Genomic DNA, 17,751 nt, shown 5'->3' on the forward strand with positions numbered 1-17,751 from the left:
TATTTAAATTCAAAGTTCATTGTAACGTCATTTTTTTTTGTTACATGATTATCAAGTCGATTTTTTTTTATTTCAAAATATCGTACCAAAAAATTTAATAATATTAACATTTTTAAATCTCAAGAAATAAAAATGCAAAATTTGTGATGAATACAGGAAAATATAGCATATTTTAAGGTAGAATGGGGTCCTGAAGAATCAGAACCTAGTTTTTAATAATGAAACATGGTTAGCATAAAACATGGAGTAAAGAATGTAGTATACAAGGCAAACATTATACTGCGTAGTTGGACCCATTAATTAAAAACTAATATTTTTATTCATTATACAAATATTTCACAGGGCTTAGCAGGAGAAGTTGTTGCACTGAGAGCTCTTAAGAGATGTTATTAGGACAGAATAAAAAGTGCAAGGATTTGACAACAAAATCATGGCATAAAATAAAGATTATCATAGGAGATTTTGTTTTCAGTTCACATGAGGCAAAACTACCAAAGAGGAGCAATGCTTTGAAAAGCAGATCCTTCTTTTGCTGTTAGTACAGAGGCTACATTCTTATCTTCATATGGAAGTCCTTAGAGAATAACCATTGCATCCGAAATCGTCTTCCTGCAACAAAACGGACAAATTGGTCGGAACCTAATAAGACCAGAAAATAACACTGTCCTGTTCTAGCATGCTAGTCAGACACTTGGTGAAAAATTTGGACACTCTAGGCTATGAATGCTACTAAACCCTAATGGCATTCCACTAAATTTGGTGGAGCATGTTTCGGCATGTCCTTTCTAGCATTGTTTCATATGAAAGATGATAACTTGTACGAAGTCTGCCATTTGTGAGTTAATTCGATGGCTGAAACGGAGAAATAGAATCTAAATATTGACTAAAGAAGAAACAACTAGCCTTACCTGTTTCATCATTGCACTTGCCAGATCTTTCAAGGAGCCGGTGTTATCAGGAACATGACTTCCATGTGGCCTTGGTTGGAACATAAGATACCCTTCCTTTTCGATAACTGATGGCTCCATAATGTAGTTGTCACCTTCACTGTGCTTGATAGATAAGGGATCAACAAAGTTCAATGGTCCAACCGAATCCAAGTCTGTCGTTCTGTGGAAAATCGAGTTATTTCGGTCCAAGCACTGTCCCAACTGAATCATGGCGCTGTTAATAGGGATCGAAGAGTTTATCAAAGCATGTGATTGGTAAGGGGCATCTTTTCTAGGGGCATTCCATTCTTGAGGAGCACTTCTGATTATTTGCCCTGCATTACAGTTGATCAGGGATGCTTGGCCTTGTGAGTCTGCTTTTGAATCCTGCAATTGGTTGGAAGCAGGAGCTATCAAAGTAAAGTCGGATAAAGCATTCCCATTTTGGAAGCCTATTGCAGAAACACTAGTATGCGAAGTGGCTTGCTGAGAGCTTCCTTCTAACATCAAGGAGTTGCTTGTAACACCAAGAAGTGGATTGTTGGAAAATCCAGTTATTCTTGCATCTACTAAACTACCAGAACCAGGGAAAACAGTCGTACTATCGGTAGTTGGCAGCTCTCCTATGTGGCCAACACTCTTGTTATGTTGTAGTCGATCAAGTTCTAGTGACATTGGCATACCTTGTAGAATGTTGGTATTATGGTTTCCAGGAACGAAAGATTGCAACTTGCTAAGATCATTTGTGGGATTACCCGAATTTTGCACGTGCCCTAATTGAATAGTTCCTGGAGATGGAAGGCCACGTATGCCTAACCCAGCCGGTGTGTTCAATCTTCCAAGCACCCCACTAGGTGGGAAAGATCTAAAGGCAGCATTGTGAAGCTGATCAGATCCAGCCAAGGTATGGAAATTTCCAAGTCCATTCAGAGACCCCATCCGTAAATAGGCAGAATCTGCAGTGCCTAAAGCTGCCGCCATGTTTGCTTGCTGGTTTGCCACACAGCTGATTCTTTTCAGGTAAAGCCTAAATTTCTGTAACCGAAAAAAATGAAAGTTAGCTTCCTGAAAAGTTTCGGATCATAGTAACTAACTATGGCAGAAAAGGTCCGGGTTATTACCTGCAGATGGCTGGCGACATTTTCTCTGGTAAGCTTTTCAACATTCATCAATTCTAGGATCTTTTTAGGTACAGCCTCTGCATTGCAACAACTTGAAAAAGTTAAAACCGAACAGATTCACTGCAGATTCATTGCTTCATTGACGAGCAGATTCACTGCAACTAGAACTGAACAGAGCGGTGAAACATCGATAATAAATGTTATAAGTAGAAGCCGAAAATGCAGTGGTCGACAGGTAAATTGATAATATTACACATTGAAAGTGAGGGATAGACATGGGAGTCAAAAGAACAATAGTAATAATATTAATGCCACAATGTAGCCAAAAGCTGAGAAGTTAAGAACATACTGTCAATGCCCAACTGATTAACCGCCGCAACAAACTTGCGATGCAACTCCACTGACCAAACAACACGAGGTTTCTTTTGGGCTGATGGGTCCTCGTTATCATGGCCATTCTCGTCACGCTCGTCGTCCTCGTCTTCATTCTGGTCTTTCCGCTTTTTGTTTAACTTCCCATTGTTATCAACATTCCCTATCCCCGCATCCTCGCCACTGTCTGGATGAGGCTTGTCTTTGCTGCCGGAATTACACCGGTCTTTTTTCTTTCTCCTCACTACATGTTGCCATATATTTTGCAGCTCCTCGATCCGAACAGGTTTCAGCAAATAATCACAAGCACCATGAGTAATCCCTTTCATCACAAGCTTCGTATCACCATTTGCAGACAACACTGAAGGCATTTAATCATATCATTAGTTAAAATATCCGATCCGGAATCCAAATGCCCAGAAATTTTTTGTCCATTTTTGCATGGGATAACCGAAATGATAGAAGTTGCATTAAAACCCCTTTCATGGCAGTTAGTCTAAAATGTTGATAAAAATGTCAAAAGTAATTAAAAGAAGCCAAAAAAGCAGAGCATTATTACTAGCTTACTTATGACAGGCAGGTCCATCTCAAGCCCCACATGCTCAAGTAACTTAAAACCATCCATGTCGGGCATGTGAACATCGCTGATAACCAAGTCAAACTTGTTCTTGTTTTCTCTTAACATCTTCAATGCTGTTTTAGCTTGGCTTGTTGTGGTAACTGCAAAATACACACATTAAATGAACCACTTTTATTAATGTTTTTAAAGATTCAAAATCCAAAAATGAATATTACACTGAATCAGTGTAGCAAAATTAAAAACAATTGAAGGAAAGCAAAGAATCCAAAATGGGAAAAAAAATGTATGCAAAGACATGATCTTTTTGGAGCACGAAATCACCAAATCATGAAAAAAGAAAAACCCCGAATCTAAGAACTATCCGTAGAATCGAAGAGAAACCGGAAAAATGAGATCTTCCTTTAGATTTTTACAATGCAAATGTGATGAATGAAGCTCACAAAGATTTCACTGGAAACCCACTAATACCGACGCAACTGCAAAACAATAAAAATCAACAACCCATTTCTATAAATAGAGATTTAAGGCAAAAAGACGAACCATGGTACTGGCATCGACGAAGAAGAGTTCCGAGCAGTAAAAGGCAAGTCGGGTCATCGTCAACGGCCAAAACTCGCATGCCAATTGGAAACTGATCCTTGCCTTCACTGACTATCTGCTCTACCGTCATTTTTTTAAAGTTGGTTTTTTTTTTTGCAATATCAGAAACTATATTTCGTGGCTTAAGATTAAAGCCAGAAACTAAACTAGAATGAAAGAAATTTGAGACAAAAAGGCAGAAAGAGAGGGAGAAGTTTTAGATTGTAATTAAGGGGTGAATTTAGAGAGACAGAAAGAGCAAGTGATTGTTCAAAAAAGAGAAAAAATACTGCCTTTAATATTTAAAAACAGACTGTAATCTGTATACTGGGTCTTAATCTCTGTGTTTTTAGGAGGGAGTGTGTGAAGAAAAGAGAATATGGAATCTGGAAATTGACTGTAAAAATCGGGATTCACACGTTTTACTGAAATTCATTTTCAACGACTTTTGCTACCAAAATTTGCATTTTAAGGGCTAATTGGGTTTTTATTTTCGAAGAAATTAAAAAGCATTCCTCAATTATTTATTTTATTTAATTTTTAAAAATTAGTATAATTATAAATTTAGTTCTTTATGTTTACTTATTTTATCATTTTGATCTTGATTATTTTTACCACTTTGGCATTTAATCCTTAAAATTTTAATGATATTAATATGTGATATGATATTCTCCGTGTACTTCATTACTAGTTTATTTTTATATTTATATTTAAAATTATTGAATTCTTTAATAATATATATTTAAAATTTTAGTTATACGTGAGATGTTACATTAGTGGCGTTTAAATTTTTGTAGTTTAGACAACTTTTTCATCTAGAAAAAGACTAAAATTTCAAAATTAAATGTTAAATAGAGTTATCTATGGATCGGACCATTCGGTCTAGCTTGAAGGCCGGTTCAAAAAATAGATTTGGACAAAAAATAAGGCCCGTTTAGAAAATGGATAAGGTCTCGGGTAAGGTTTTTTTTACTAGACCTTGGCCCGAATTTGCAATAAAAAAATCAACTACTGTTTTGCTGTTATTTTCCCACTTTTTACCACTGTTTTGCTAGCATTTTGCTATTATGTTACTACTATTTTAATATTTTTAGTATGTTTAGTGTATTATATTATTTAAAATTTTTATATAAAAAGTAAAAAACAAAATTAGCATTTTTAGCCAAGCTGGGCATGGGTAAAAATTTAGGCCCATTTTTCGGACCCAGACCTATCAGTCGAGTCTAAAGTTTTATTAGGACCCGACTCATGGGCAACTCTAATATTAAAGTAGTAAAAAAATTAGGATTAAAGTGAAAAAAATAAATAAATGTTAGATACATACTATTATGCCTTTATTTTATTTATGTGATATTTTGTCAAAAATTTGAGCTGATTTATTAATTCAATCTTTTAAAAAGTTGCCATAAGAAATTGATAATGATTTGATAATTGAAATCTAAGATTATGATTAAGTAATCTTCTACTATATATATATATACAAAATACGTTTTCTTTCCATTTTGATACAAAATAAAAATAATACAAATATAAGAATATCCAAACACAAATTATGAACCTATAACGAACCTGGATCTCACTTGGAGTAGATTTAAAATAGGTGGATCAAAATTTAAGTATATGGTCGATTGAGTCTTAGCTTAATTGGCATAGATATTGTTGCCAATACAGGAGGACGTGGGTTCAAGTGCGTTGAAGCGTATTATCTTTCTATTTATGGGTTGGGGAGGGACTATAAGTAGTTTTGAGCATTATATCAAAAAGAGACCAAAGCCTATAATGAAATTGTTCACTTCTACCATATTTTCTTTAATTAATAAATATTTTATCATTTTAGATATAATAATACAAATACAAGAATACATATAAATATGTCAAAATTCATAATACAAATTATTGATGTATCAAAAGTTATTATATCATAAATACAATTAAATTTTGTCATATTTATAATGTGGGTTAAAATTTATTTAATAATGAATATAGATATAATGGTAATGAATTTGTAGTTTTTTTTGTGAATTACAATAACAAAACAAAATCTGAACAACTAGCACGACTCAAACCTATGCCACACCTGAGGTAGTGAATACCCTTGACCATTAGGCCATAACATGGGATTCAACGAATTCATATTTTAATACAACTATTAAACAGATTTTTGTTTCTTTTACTTTTGGCATAATTAAAAAAACCATGTGAGAAATTGGAGCACCCTTTTTCAACAAAATATCTACATTAATAGTTTTATGAAATCAATTTAGTAAAAAAAGAAAAGAAAAGAAAAAGAAGAATGATCTCCACATACACACATAAAAGAGAGAGGGCAACAACTTTTTAGAAAAGTTTGGTGGGAGAAAGTTGAATAATGAGTAAAAAGAAGGAGCTAGCAAATCAGTTACCTCATGAATGCCCACTAAGTCATTTTAGTGGACATGACTATATACATTATATTATAAAATGTGGGTTCCAGAATGGAAGAGAAATGCCATGGTCTTCTCTCTTTTTGGTCTGGTTTTTGGTGATGGATGTGATATTATTAATTATATGCTTAAAGACTTGCAAACCCATCTAATAATTCATACAGATATATTCTGTCAAAGCACACAACATGACCAACAACCAACCATCTCAGCTTGGTTAACTGCACTTGCCTCATTATTCTCATCTTGCACTCATCATTGATCAACACATAACTTTACAAAACAATAAAAAGGAGATATATCCCAAGAGTTTTGTTTATTGATTACCCAATGCTCCATTATTGGACTATCCCTTATCAGTATATATTAATATATTATTGAAATTGGGTTTGCACTTTGCATGATAACTGCAAGCCTGTGTTTCTCTCTCTACATCCAAAAACTATATAATAAAATAGTCCATGCCATGCTGATACATGTATATATAAAATAATAATGTATGTTTATCTTGAAGATTCATGCTGGGTACAAAATCTTTGAGATTCCTTGCTTTATGGGGTCACATGAGTTTTGCTTTGGCTTGATTTAAAGTAGAAAGGTTTTAAATATAGTTGATAATATGGTTTAAATATAATGTATATGCACAAGTTTTAGGGTTTAGCCAAAATTGTCTCCCACTAGGGATATATATGGCCATAATATTAAATAAGAACATGTTGAGTGGGCTTCTTACAATCTTCTTTCTCACTATTATATTTTGGTTGAATCTTTTGCCACTTCATTAAACATGGCTGCCTTGATTTTTTTTCCTTTTTTAATTCACTGGTTAGAGTGAGAAGAGAGGAAAGGTGAAACCTGTACGAGCCACATTCTAAGCCACCAAAGACCTACGCCTCTAAATTTGAAACTTCCTTTCAATTTGATTATGGAGAAGATAATAATTCAATTTCACTTGGATTTGAAATCATCATGACTTAAAATTATCAAAATAAATAATTTGAAGTCACCTGAATTTTCAATAATTACAATTTTGAATTAATCCGAACGTATAAAAATCAGGGACAAAATCAGAAATTTTTTCGGGGTTAAAATTAAATTGTAATTTTTACGGTAGTAAAAATGTAATTTTACCATTTTAATAATCTTTATTTTTATAAATTTTAAAAGATTAAATCAACATTTTTAGGGGGCAAAGTGTAATTTTACCTTTACTAATTTTAAAAAAAAATTCAAATGGCCTAAATGAAAAAAATTCTATTTTAGAGGGGCCGAGGCCCCTACCTGCCACCCCCCATTGTTTTGCCCTTGATAAAAACCATATCTAAAAATTAGGGCTGAGTAAAAAAAAAACCGACCAATGATGTCCATTAAACTAACTACTAAGTTGACTAAGACAAGTGCACTTATCGATTAATAGTATAGTTATGGTGAGCACAAATATCGTTCCCTCGAGGACTACAATTACTGGTAATTATCGCCTTTCTATTATTTAAACTAACAATTCAAGTGATTAATTAAAATTAAAATAAACTATCTAAAATAACTAACAATTGCACCCGGGAATAAAATGCAAAAGTAATTAAATATCAACTGATTGTGTAACACCCCTAACCTCTCTTCGTCGTCAAATTAGGGTCACGAGCGTTACTAACCAATCACAACATTTAATTTCATCATAAGTAAAACTGCAAGTTGACTATTTGCATTACATCATACAATGAGCAATACATACTAATTTAATATTTCCATAATAGTGTCTTATACAATCGAATAATGAGTCATGCTATATCATTCCAAATCAGAGTAAAAGTTATTCTTACAGTCCTTAATACAAGTTTACGGGACCCTAAAAAATAGTCTAAAAACAGGCAGAGACTAATTTGAAATAATTCTAGAAGTTTAGGGTGAAATCACAAAAACACCTGGAAATAGGGGACACACGACCGTGTCTCAGCTCGTGTCCCAGCCCGTGTAACTCACTAACTTGGGTCACACTGCCATGTTGCAGCCCGTGGGGAACTACACTTATACTGATTTACCACATGTCGCAGCCCGTGTGTGTCACACGACCGTGTGAGAGACCGTGTCCCAGACTGTGTGCACCTAAATGTACCTTAAAACTCAAGTTTATCAAATTGTGATTACTTGGATACTAAACAACTTAAATACCATCCAATTAACCTATCCAAAACACAATTAAACGTACTCAAAATATGTCAAATCAATCATCTAATATGCCTAACCAATGTACCCTCATTGGTACCACATTTTATATGTTCAAACATATCAACAAAGCATCAACCATTTAAAACTTCCATTCATACCAAATTTGCCTTAATTGAACTAACCTTTAGCTCCTTAGGTTACCAAATTTTAAGCTAAACACATACCGAACATTAGACTAAGCTATATACCAACATTGCTACAACTAGAACCATATATATACAATTATCCATCATTTCACTTAGAAACCATAATATCATCACATCATAAACAACATCAACAAAGGACCCCCTAGGCACATGCCATTACAAAATAAAACATCACCACACTTGGGCTCGGGATTGTTGTTGGATGCTGAGTCGACAATAAGCTGAAGGTACCTAACCTGCGCACGAAAAACAAAACCACACGTTGAGTATAACTCAGTAGTATTTATATAATCTAAATATATAAATATAATATGAAATATTTGTTGGAACGCCGGCACCCCTACGGCGCAGCGAAAAAATAAAACATTCGACAATCCTAACCATGGATCCATGTGTGAGGAACGAATCGGGGTAAAATAAAGGTTTTGAAATTACCGAATCTTTATTCTGAGTAGACAGCAACGCCTTAGCAACGAGTAATCTGATCTACTATCGAACCAAGTCGCAATCTATCTTGACTCCGGCCTCTACGTAATCTACCCAGTTGACAATGAATGGAAGAAATCCCCAAAACTGTTTTTAAAAAAAATTGCTTTGACGGCTGCTAGACCCCAAGCAAAGAAAAAATGAGATTTTTATATCTATTTTTAGGGTTTTTAGAAATTAAATAAATATAACTACGTTTTAAACCGAAAATTATAATTACATTAATTATAATAATGATTTCGGTAAACTATATATTTATTTGAATTTATATACTAACCAAAATCATGTTCTCATTATGCGTACAACAAACTTGTACATAATGTGTTCGATATTTGATTATCCAATTAAATTAATTCTATAATTAATTTAATTCAAACGACAATCAAACACAATACCAACTATGTTTTATTCCGTTCATTTCAAATATAGGGTGTGACCCTGTAGGTTCTTGTAACGTTAGCAATAATACTAGAACGATTCCAATGTTACAAATAATGAGTGGCACCTAACAATGCATCATTGCTACCTAAGTCACAAGAAATCATGATTCGACATAACCTTTTATGATTAACCTTTCATGCAATAATCCTTAAGTCCTTTATCTCTGGATTGGACACAAGTCATGGAATAGTCACACTTGCATAGTCCATTCCATGTTCCTTGATATCTTAAGTAGACTATGATATACAAATAAGTATGACATCTCATATCATACTTATTTGAGCATGACCATGCATTTATAGTCTCACTCAATCAAGTGGCCTAAGGTATTACTCCCATTATGTAGGAGGGACTTATCTTATATCGATCAACCATATCCCTCTACATAGATCGTGGTATATCCAATATCAGCCTTTATAGAACAACCAATTACGGTGTACGTTTGACTGTATCAAAATATACAACTCACGGCATTGGGATTATGATGATCTTGGTCTGAGGATCATATATATATTAATCACTATGAGTAATGTTGTGACAATTACATAATAATCCAAGAAACATACTCATAACGGGTCAGTCCAATATGTTGTTCTCTAACACACATATTCATGCATCGATTTTGACATTCCATATCAATGACAACTCTTTATCATCAATCAACTACATGTTAGTCTTAATGCATTATTGTTGTCCTATCCAACAATAATACTTGACTAACGACCTTTTAAGAATAATCATATTACTCTCAGGACATTATTATAAAATAGTTTATTTATACACACAGAAAAGAAACTGAAATAATAATGGTAACGCCTTATATTAATAAACATGATAAATCAAGTATGTTATTAGAACCATCTCATGATTGATCTTTGGGCATACTCTAACAATATTCAAATATAAGATTAAAACGCAATAAAAGATATGCACAAAAAATATGTAACTTTCATAATTTCATAAGAGTTTTAACATGAGTTATCTCAGTTTTATTTCATACTCAATAAAAAAAAACCATATATTTCACTTCTACATCAAAATCACTTTCACATATCAAATAATATTCATAATTTCCACATTTAATCAATTTAAAACATAACACAAATAATCAATCCAACCTCTCCATTATATCTCACCAAATCGATTTTGTAGCTTACCTTATAACCTACCATGCAATGCAATGTACAAATGTAATAATATAAATAGTTCGAATTATAGAAACACAAATCGTATATTCCGAGCTACTCGACGTCAACCTTATCTTTCACTTTCTTACTTGAGGATTCCAGGACGAGGTTCGCTAGGGAATAAAATAATTACAATAGATTAATAATACGCAACTCAATTTTCATTAAATTTCAAATGTTACACTACGATTTGCTTAATCCCCAATTTAGTCCCTAAATAAAGACTAATTTTAATATCCATATTTAACCTCAAATTTTTATACTAATTTTATTCTAAGCTAAATTCAGCTCTCTATTTTTAATTTTACCCCTTAATTTTGAATTTTTCACAATTTGGTCCCTATTACTCAAAATCAACAATTTACTTTACAATTTAGTTATTGTTTACACTAAACTTAATATTTATCAATTTAAGCCCTAGAACTTCAACTATTTACCAATGGAAACATTCACAAAATTTAACAGTATCGAGAAATACTATATGGGTCAGTTAACCTAAGCTACCGAGATTCCGATAACATAAAAATTACAAGAAAATTGACTAAATTGACTAAACAATTGAAGATTGAAATGTTTAAAAACCTTAGCCGAATATTTCTTCTTCTCCCTTAAGGTTCGGCTTGCATGAAGAGAGAATGAAAACATTCTCTTCCCACTAACTATGTTTTATATTAATGTTATTATTATTTTATCAATTATATATTATAATATACTTATTAATTAAATTTATAACATAAAAACATTATGAAACCCCCACCACCGTCCACTCTATTTATAAAGTGGTAGAATTACTACTTTAGTCCTTATTCCATTTCTAATTAATAAAAACACGTAGTAGTTGAACTTTCACTACTTTTACAATTTAGCCCTTGAACTTTAATTAAGCTCTAATTCAAAAAAAATTACCCTACCAAAATTTAATTCACTTCTAATATAACTCCGTAAATATTTAATAAAAATATTTACGAGCCCGGTTTACGGAAACGAGGTCCTGATACCTCAATTTCCCAAACCACCAACTTTAGAACCGATACACCTGTACCTTGTTAAACTTTTCAAATAATTAAAATTATTAGACCAAACCTCAGTATAATATTGTAATACCCTCGTATATATTAATAAATAATATTCACAAATTCTATAATTGGAAAACATCATTTCGAAACCACCATTTCCGACTCTACTGACTTTGGGTTGTTACAAATTGACCAAATAATACCTAGGTAAGAATCCACCTAGAATTCATCTAAAATTCTCAATCTACTTTATGCAATTCATTTCCTTAGTTTTCTTAATCCGTAGAAATCCCTAACTTATACTAATATCTCTTTCAAGCATAAAAGCAATTAACTCTAGGTTAATTAATTGAAATTTCTTTCTAATTAAAACCCCTATTGTCACATCAATTCGCTCTATGGATTCCCTATTAGATTTGACTCTAATCCGGTAAATTTATGTTGTCATATTTCTAATATTGCATGCAACTCTATTCGACTATGTAAGATCTAATCACAAGAAGGGGTCTATTTAACCTCAAACTCATGCACATCAACCATGTATTAAAACTCTAGAATTATTAACCCAAGAACAATTAAGAATTCATAATTGGAAGCAAAGAGACTAAAGTTTTATTGCATAAGATAAAAATCAAATAATACAACCCATCCTAGGGTTTATCTCCCCTAAGTATTTAGAAAATTAGTTTATAAATGCAAGAATAAACACCGAAAATACAATATAACCATTAAAAGAAAAGAAACACACGATAACTTCATCGAAAATCAGCTTGGAATCTTGAATCTTGATGGAGAACTGTTTAGAAATTAGCTTCAATGGTGTTTTTTTGGTAATTTTCATGCTAAATTAAAATGGTTGCCATCTCCCCTTGTTATTTCCTTATATATGCGTTCTTAAAGTGTCAAAAACTTAAAACTCAGAACTTCCTACTATCATCGAACACGATTCCCGAAAGTTACACGCCTTGGACACACGCTCTTATGGCTCACACGATTGTGTGTCCTGATTGTGTGAAACTCTGTTGCCCGTGTGTAACTTCTAGACTGCTCCAATGTTTTGATTTTCACTCGTTTTTCGCTCCTATTGCTCCAAAGTGCTCTATTAAACTTCAAAACATGAATTTAAAGAACTTGGAGTATATAATTCACAATTAACACCACATAATCACCCACAAATGCACTAAGAATGAGGCTAAAATGTGTTACTTTTGAGACTTATCAACCAAACTGAAAACCAATTCGAAAAGAGGTATTTGGATGGTTTATGAAATGCAAATTCAAAAACCTCGATTACCCAAAACCGAATCGAATTTTTTTTCTTTAATATATAATTAGATTTAAATTTTTATGATATAAAAATAAATAATTTATATTAAAAATAGTGAAAATAATTTAAAATTTATTGAGAAAATTTTTTCTTTTTTGAAATGTTTATGCAAAAAATCATGAAATTTTATCAAATAACATTTAAAAGTTATAAAACAAAGCTCATTTTATCAAAATAAGTTTAAAAAATGAAAAAAAAATAGTATAAAGACCGAACTGAATTATGACGAGCAGATCAAAAAATTCTAAAATCTAAAAAACCGAAAAACTGCCTTCATAAAAGAAATAACCAAAACTGCAGTACTAATCAGCAAAAATGGTCATATAGCTAATATACTAATTTGGGCTTGTGGATACAATGGAATTAGGGTTCTTGAACTTGAAACAATCTCATTTAACGTTGAGGTTAAGAAAGGAGATTGATGGTATGCGTGAGACTCACAATTCACGGCCTTGTCAGTTTGAGTTGACCCATACAATTTTCGTGATTGTTTTGGTGAAAGGTTGGATCATCATATTCACATCATAAAAGTTGCTTAACAATGTTGTTTGGTGGGTCGAACCTATTAAATTGAGAATCGGTCCAGGTATTAATTCGAAGAAGACTTTAAATTAATTGATTTGGAAATTGGTATGAATCGATTGAATTGGATGATTGAACCGATTTTTTTAAAATTTTAATAATTTTTTAATCGAACCGATTCAAAATGTTTAACAACATAGAGAAGAAGTCGGAAAAAAATTCAGAAGTCAAAGATGAATCATAAAACTTTTGAAGGTCTAAGTATAAATTTCTTTTTATATTAATTTATAATCTCTTAAATTTTGAAAGGTCTACAAAGAAAATTTATCATTTTTTTAGTGCAAGCAAATTTGGAATAACATTTCTCAAATTTATTTAAAAGTGATGATGTTTGTATAAAGGAAGAATATTACTTTATAAATTTCATATTGATTAATGCTCGTGATTAATGCACAAAAAGTGTCCCATGGAGATCAATTGATTAAATGAGGCTCATTTAATCCACTTGAGCTAATCCGATTCGTGCAATATGTGGAGAAGTCCATCTACTTGAAACTTTAGTGGCCTAATGAAACATTAAAGAAAACTAGGGTTGCCATGGTAGATATAAAAACTTATCTCAGAATATGAGTAATATTAGCAGATTTGATTTTGTAATCTTAGCGGATTGTGTCATTTCCTTAAGAATCTCAATTATAAATTGGCTTAATCTCAACCGTCGATATAAGGTAAACAATACCGTTGGATTTTGGGAGCTCAACTATAAATAGAGGCCTTCCCTCTCATTTGTATTCATCCCATTGAGTTAAAAGAAAATTATATTTGAGAACATTTACTCAAACACATTGTCCTATTATACTTCACTTATTCTTGAGTTAAACAATATTATATTTGAGAGCATTTAATCAAACATATTGTGTGCATTGCCTCTCCTGCCTTTTCAATTCTTTCGTTGCTCATTTGCTTTGAGTTGCTTCTGTTATATTTCGGTGCCTTAGAGAATTTTTGTGAGGATTCTCATCTTTCTAGAGTTAACCTAGGCAGATTTGAAACAAAAAATTCGTCTAAAATCGCACAGTTTACCAGACTTAAATTCTAGTCTCGTGTGCCGTGAACTTTGAAACAAAGAGAAGATGTTATTTAATGGTGAGAATTATGTCAACAATCAAAAAAGGAAAAAAAAAACCCAACCCATGATGTTTGCTAATTGTTGAGAATGAATCTTAATTTCATTAAAATGAAATTTATAACTAAAAGCAAAAAAAGAAGTAATCTCTGCTCCTCCTCAGCTTCCAACTAGTACTCCCATGCCATTAGAGCTGTTCATTGCCAACAAATAAAATAAAAAACATAGTAAAAAAAAGAAGAAAAAAATTAATATTTCATCAAATTAAATTAATTTAGGTTGAATTAAATTCTAATTTTAAAATTTTTGGATCATTTTAGTTTGTGTTTGGATCAATTTTTGGTTTGAGTTGTTTTGAGTTATTGTCATTTGAGTTTAAAATTCGGGATTCTTGTTTTTAGTCATAACAAGTCCAAATTATTTTAAGTTAAAATTAATTTTCTTTTTTGTAATAATTAAATTAAATTCATACTTAAATTAATCTCAAGCTAGAAGGAGAATATTGTCACCTTGTCTCGAGAGAGCCCACTCTTTATCATAACCAAGAGCCCAAAAGAAATACCCAGCTAAGCCTTTAACCCTTGCAAACCAGACCTTCCACTTAATGGACTTAACATCATCGTACCCAATCCACGTGTCCCCAACGTAAGAGTAATACGACACCGTTGTCCTATCGTACTTCACCGTAGCATTATTCTCCTTGTTAAAATCCAATATAGCATAATAATCAAAGAACCCCAGTTCATCTCCCGGCCCTACGCCGGTTGCCGGTGCTCCTATCCCATTAATATTCGGATCCTGGAGCTTCCATGTATGCCCATATGATGCCAGCCCCATAACCAGTTTTCCCGGCGGCACCCCAGCCCGAATCCAAGACCCGATTCCGTGGCTACTGCTAGCACTAGTATTGGGATCGAAAAGTGCTGAATGCATTCCAGTGAAGTTATCCCATTTCCCATGATAATCGAAGCACATTGGATTCATCCAATCTAAATATTTGGCCATAGCACGAGCCGGATACGATCGAGGCATGCCGTAAGTAGTGAACTCCGATGAGTAATATACGGCAGCAGTCAAAAGCAAACGTGGTTTCCAGCTGGTTTCGGCTTCGTTTTGAAGTGCTTCGCTCCATTCCTCGAACAACAAAGCGAGGTTGGCCATGTCGTCGACGGTTTCAGGGAACTCCCAGTCCAAGTCAATACCGTCGAACTGGTAATTCCGAGCTACTTCGATGGTTGAATTAATGAAAACCGCGCGCGTGCATTTGGTACTCGCCATTCCAGCGAACACATTCGGGTCGTTCCCACCGCCTCCTATGGAGAGTATGGTCTTGACGGGTGGGTTTTTGGCGCTTAACCCGGACATGAATTCGGGTAACTTTTGTTGGTCCAATGAGGTAACGTTCAGTTTGAAAAAGTTGGGTTCGGGTAAGAGAAAGGCGTAGTAAATATGGGTGAAAAATGAAGTGTCAATGGAGGAAACTGGAAAGGATTCAAACGATGGCCAATAAGCAGCTTTGATTCCTTGTGGAGATGGCGAAACTGCTGGCACAGGTGGGTAAGAAGTAGGGCCTGGAGCTGGAGTTGGCACGTAAGATACGGGTAGTGGTGGGAAAATTTCAGGGGCTGGCCCTGGTGAAAAATATGGTTCGGATTTTGTTACAGATATGCAAAACATAGCCAGAAACAAAACACATGTAGACTTGAGGCTAGCCATGATGTAGGATTTCAGGTAAGTAGAAATGAGGGTACTGTGGCAGGGATTTGAAGGATGCAACAACTATGGAAATATCGACATTCTAAGTGGCATTGCTGTTGGCTTTTCGAGGTTTGTGTTTTTAACTGTAAGGTAGAGGTTAAACTAGGTTCATTGGAGGAACAGATAAAGGAGAAACCAGACAAATTTATAAACGACAACAGTAGCCACAGTTGTGCCTGAATCGAAATCTATCAGATACACATAAAAGATAACGCCAGAACCAACACCAGAACGCCACAGTATATGTTTGTTCGTTTTCGATGCAAAGTCTTGTTGAGAAAGGCAAAGAAGCTAATGAATTGCCTGTTTGATTCCAGTGGTATATGTTTTTGTACCGATATTGACTTCAGATGTTTGCATTTAGTGACAGAAGAATCGACTTTATGGTCAACTTCAATGTTTTTTAAATTGTACGGGTCTAATTAAAAATTATTAGAAATTAAAAAAACTTAAAAAAATAAAAAATAAAAATCTAATTCAATTTTTTTTGGTTAAATTAATCTTTTATTTGGTTCAATCAATCCGTACAATTTCTAAATTAATTGATTCAAAATCTCTTTTCGGATCAATACCTTAACTAATTTTCGATCCAATCAATTTGATCGATGAACGTATATATATAAAAAAAATTACTACTATTGTTTCTTGTAGCCTAGAGAGGTAGGATATATACCTTCTCCTTCCCATTCATTATATTCCCAGGTTTCATTCCCATGAACCTTTGTTAGGATGGAGTGTTTTAGAGTATTTTTTTTAATTGTAATTACAAATATAATCTAAATAATACATTACAATATACTATTTACAAGTAGCAATAATATATATAAACTTAAATTTGAATAATTTTAGAAATAGTTGACAGGAGATTTTTAAACTTAGGCATTCATAGTTATGAAGACTTCTAATTTGTCATTAAGTAAAGACGAGAGGTGTTTGAAATAACACATTAATTAGCCATTGATGTTTAGACACGAGTTTGAACAGGTAACGAAACAGAAATGGAAACATAGAAAGTAAGAAAAGATTTTGCACATAATCATTTGTTAATGTAGTTCGGAAACAATCTATTCTACGGAATCTCATTTAGTGAATGGTTTCATTCCACAATTGATCCAATCACCTATTGATTGAAACCCAATCTTCCCTTATGCAAAGAAATAATTGCAATCCAAATAATTAGTCTCAACTTGTTACAACCACTAACCCAAAATCTCACTTACAAAGCTTAACAATAGAGTGCGAAAATACAAATAAAAAAAAGACAAGACAATTGTATTGTCATAAAAATCTGTATTAATCTTATCCCAAGATAAACTATGATTAATCCTTAAAATCAACAGATAAATTTACTAGGATAAGGATGAAATGAAAGCACAAGTCTTATCCACCAAGTTGAGTCAATCACAACTTCCTCAAGACTCCAATTTCTATCACGACTTGAGGCAAAATAAAATACGTCCATGAAACATGTCCTAGAAGTCCATTTGCTTATGGTAATCACATATGAGAAAA

General features: G+C 33.0%; 2 protein-coding genes across 2 annotated transcripts; both read right to left on the reverse strand.

Annotated features, from left to right (window-relative positions):
- Positions 1-300: 300 nt before the first annotated feature.
- LOC107888395 (two-component response regulator ARR12) lies at positions 301-4,019 on the reverse strand. The gene is made up of 6 exons (XM_016812496.2): positions 3,543-4,019; positions 2,990-3,142; positions 2,400-2,783; positions 2,051-2,127; positions 909-1,964; positions 301-609 (listed from the first exon to the last, which is right to left on the reverse strand). The coding sequence occupies exons 1-6, from the start codon at positions 3,670-3,672 to the stop codon at positions 562-564; spliced, it is 1,848 nt and encodes a 615-aa protein (XP_016667985.2). The 5' UTR covers positions 3,673-4,019; the 3' UTR covers positions 301-561.
- Positions 4,020-14,229: 10,210 nt separating this feature from the next.
- On the reverse strand, positions 14,230-16,439 carry LOC107888396 (class V chitinase CHIT5a). The gene is made up of 2 exons (XM_016812497.2): positions 14,991-16,439; positions 14,230-14,674 (listed from the first exon to the last, which is right to left on the reverse strand). Exons 1-2 carry the CDS (start codon positions 16,195-16,197, stop codon positions 14,652-14,654), a joined length of 1,230 nt encoding a protein of 409 aa, XP_016667986.1. The 5' UTR covers positions 16,198-16,439; the 3' UTR covers positions 14,230-14,651.
- Between the last annotated feature and the right edge of the window lie 1,312 nt (positions 16,440-17,751).

The sequence above is a fragment of the Gossypium hirsutum genome, chromosome D13 (genome assembly GCF_007990345.1).
Source record: "Gossypium hirsutum isolate 1008001.06 chromosome D13, Gossypium_hirsutum_v2.1, whole genome shotgun sequence".
Classification (NCBI taxonomy): domain Eukaryota; kingdom Viridiplantae; phylum Streptophyta; class Magnoliopsida; order Malvales; family Malvaceae; genus Gossypium; species Gossypium hirsutum.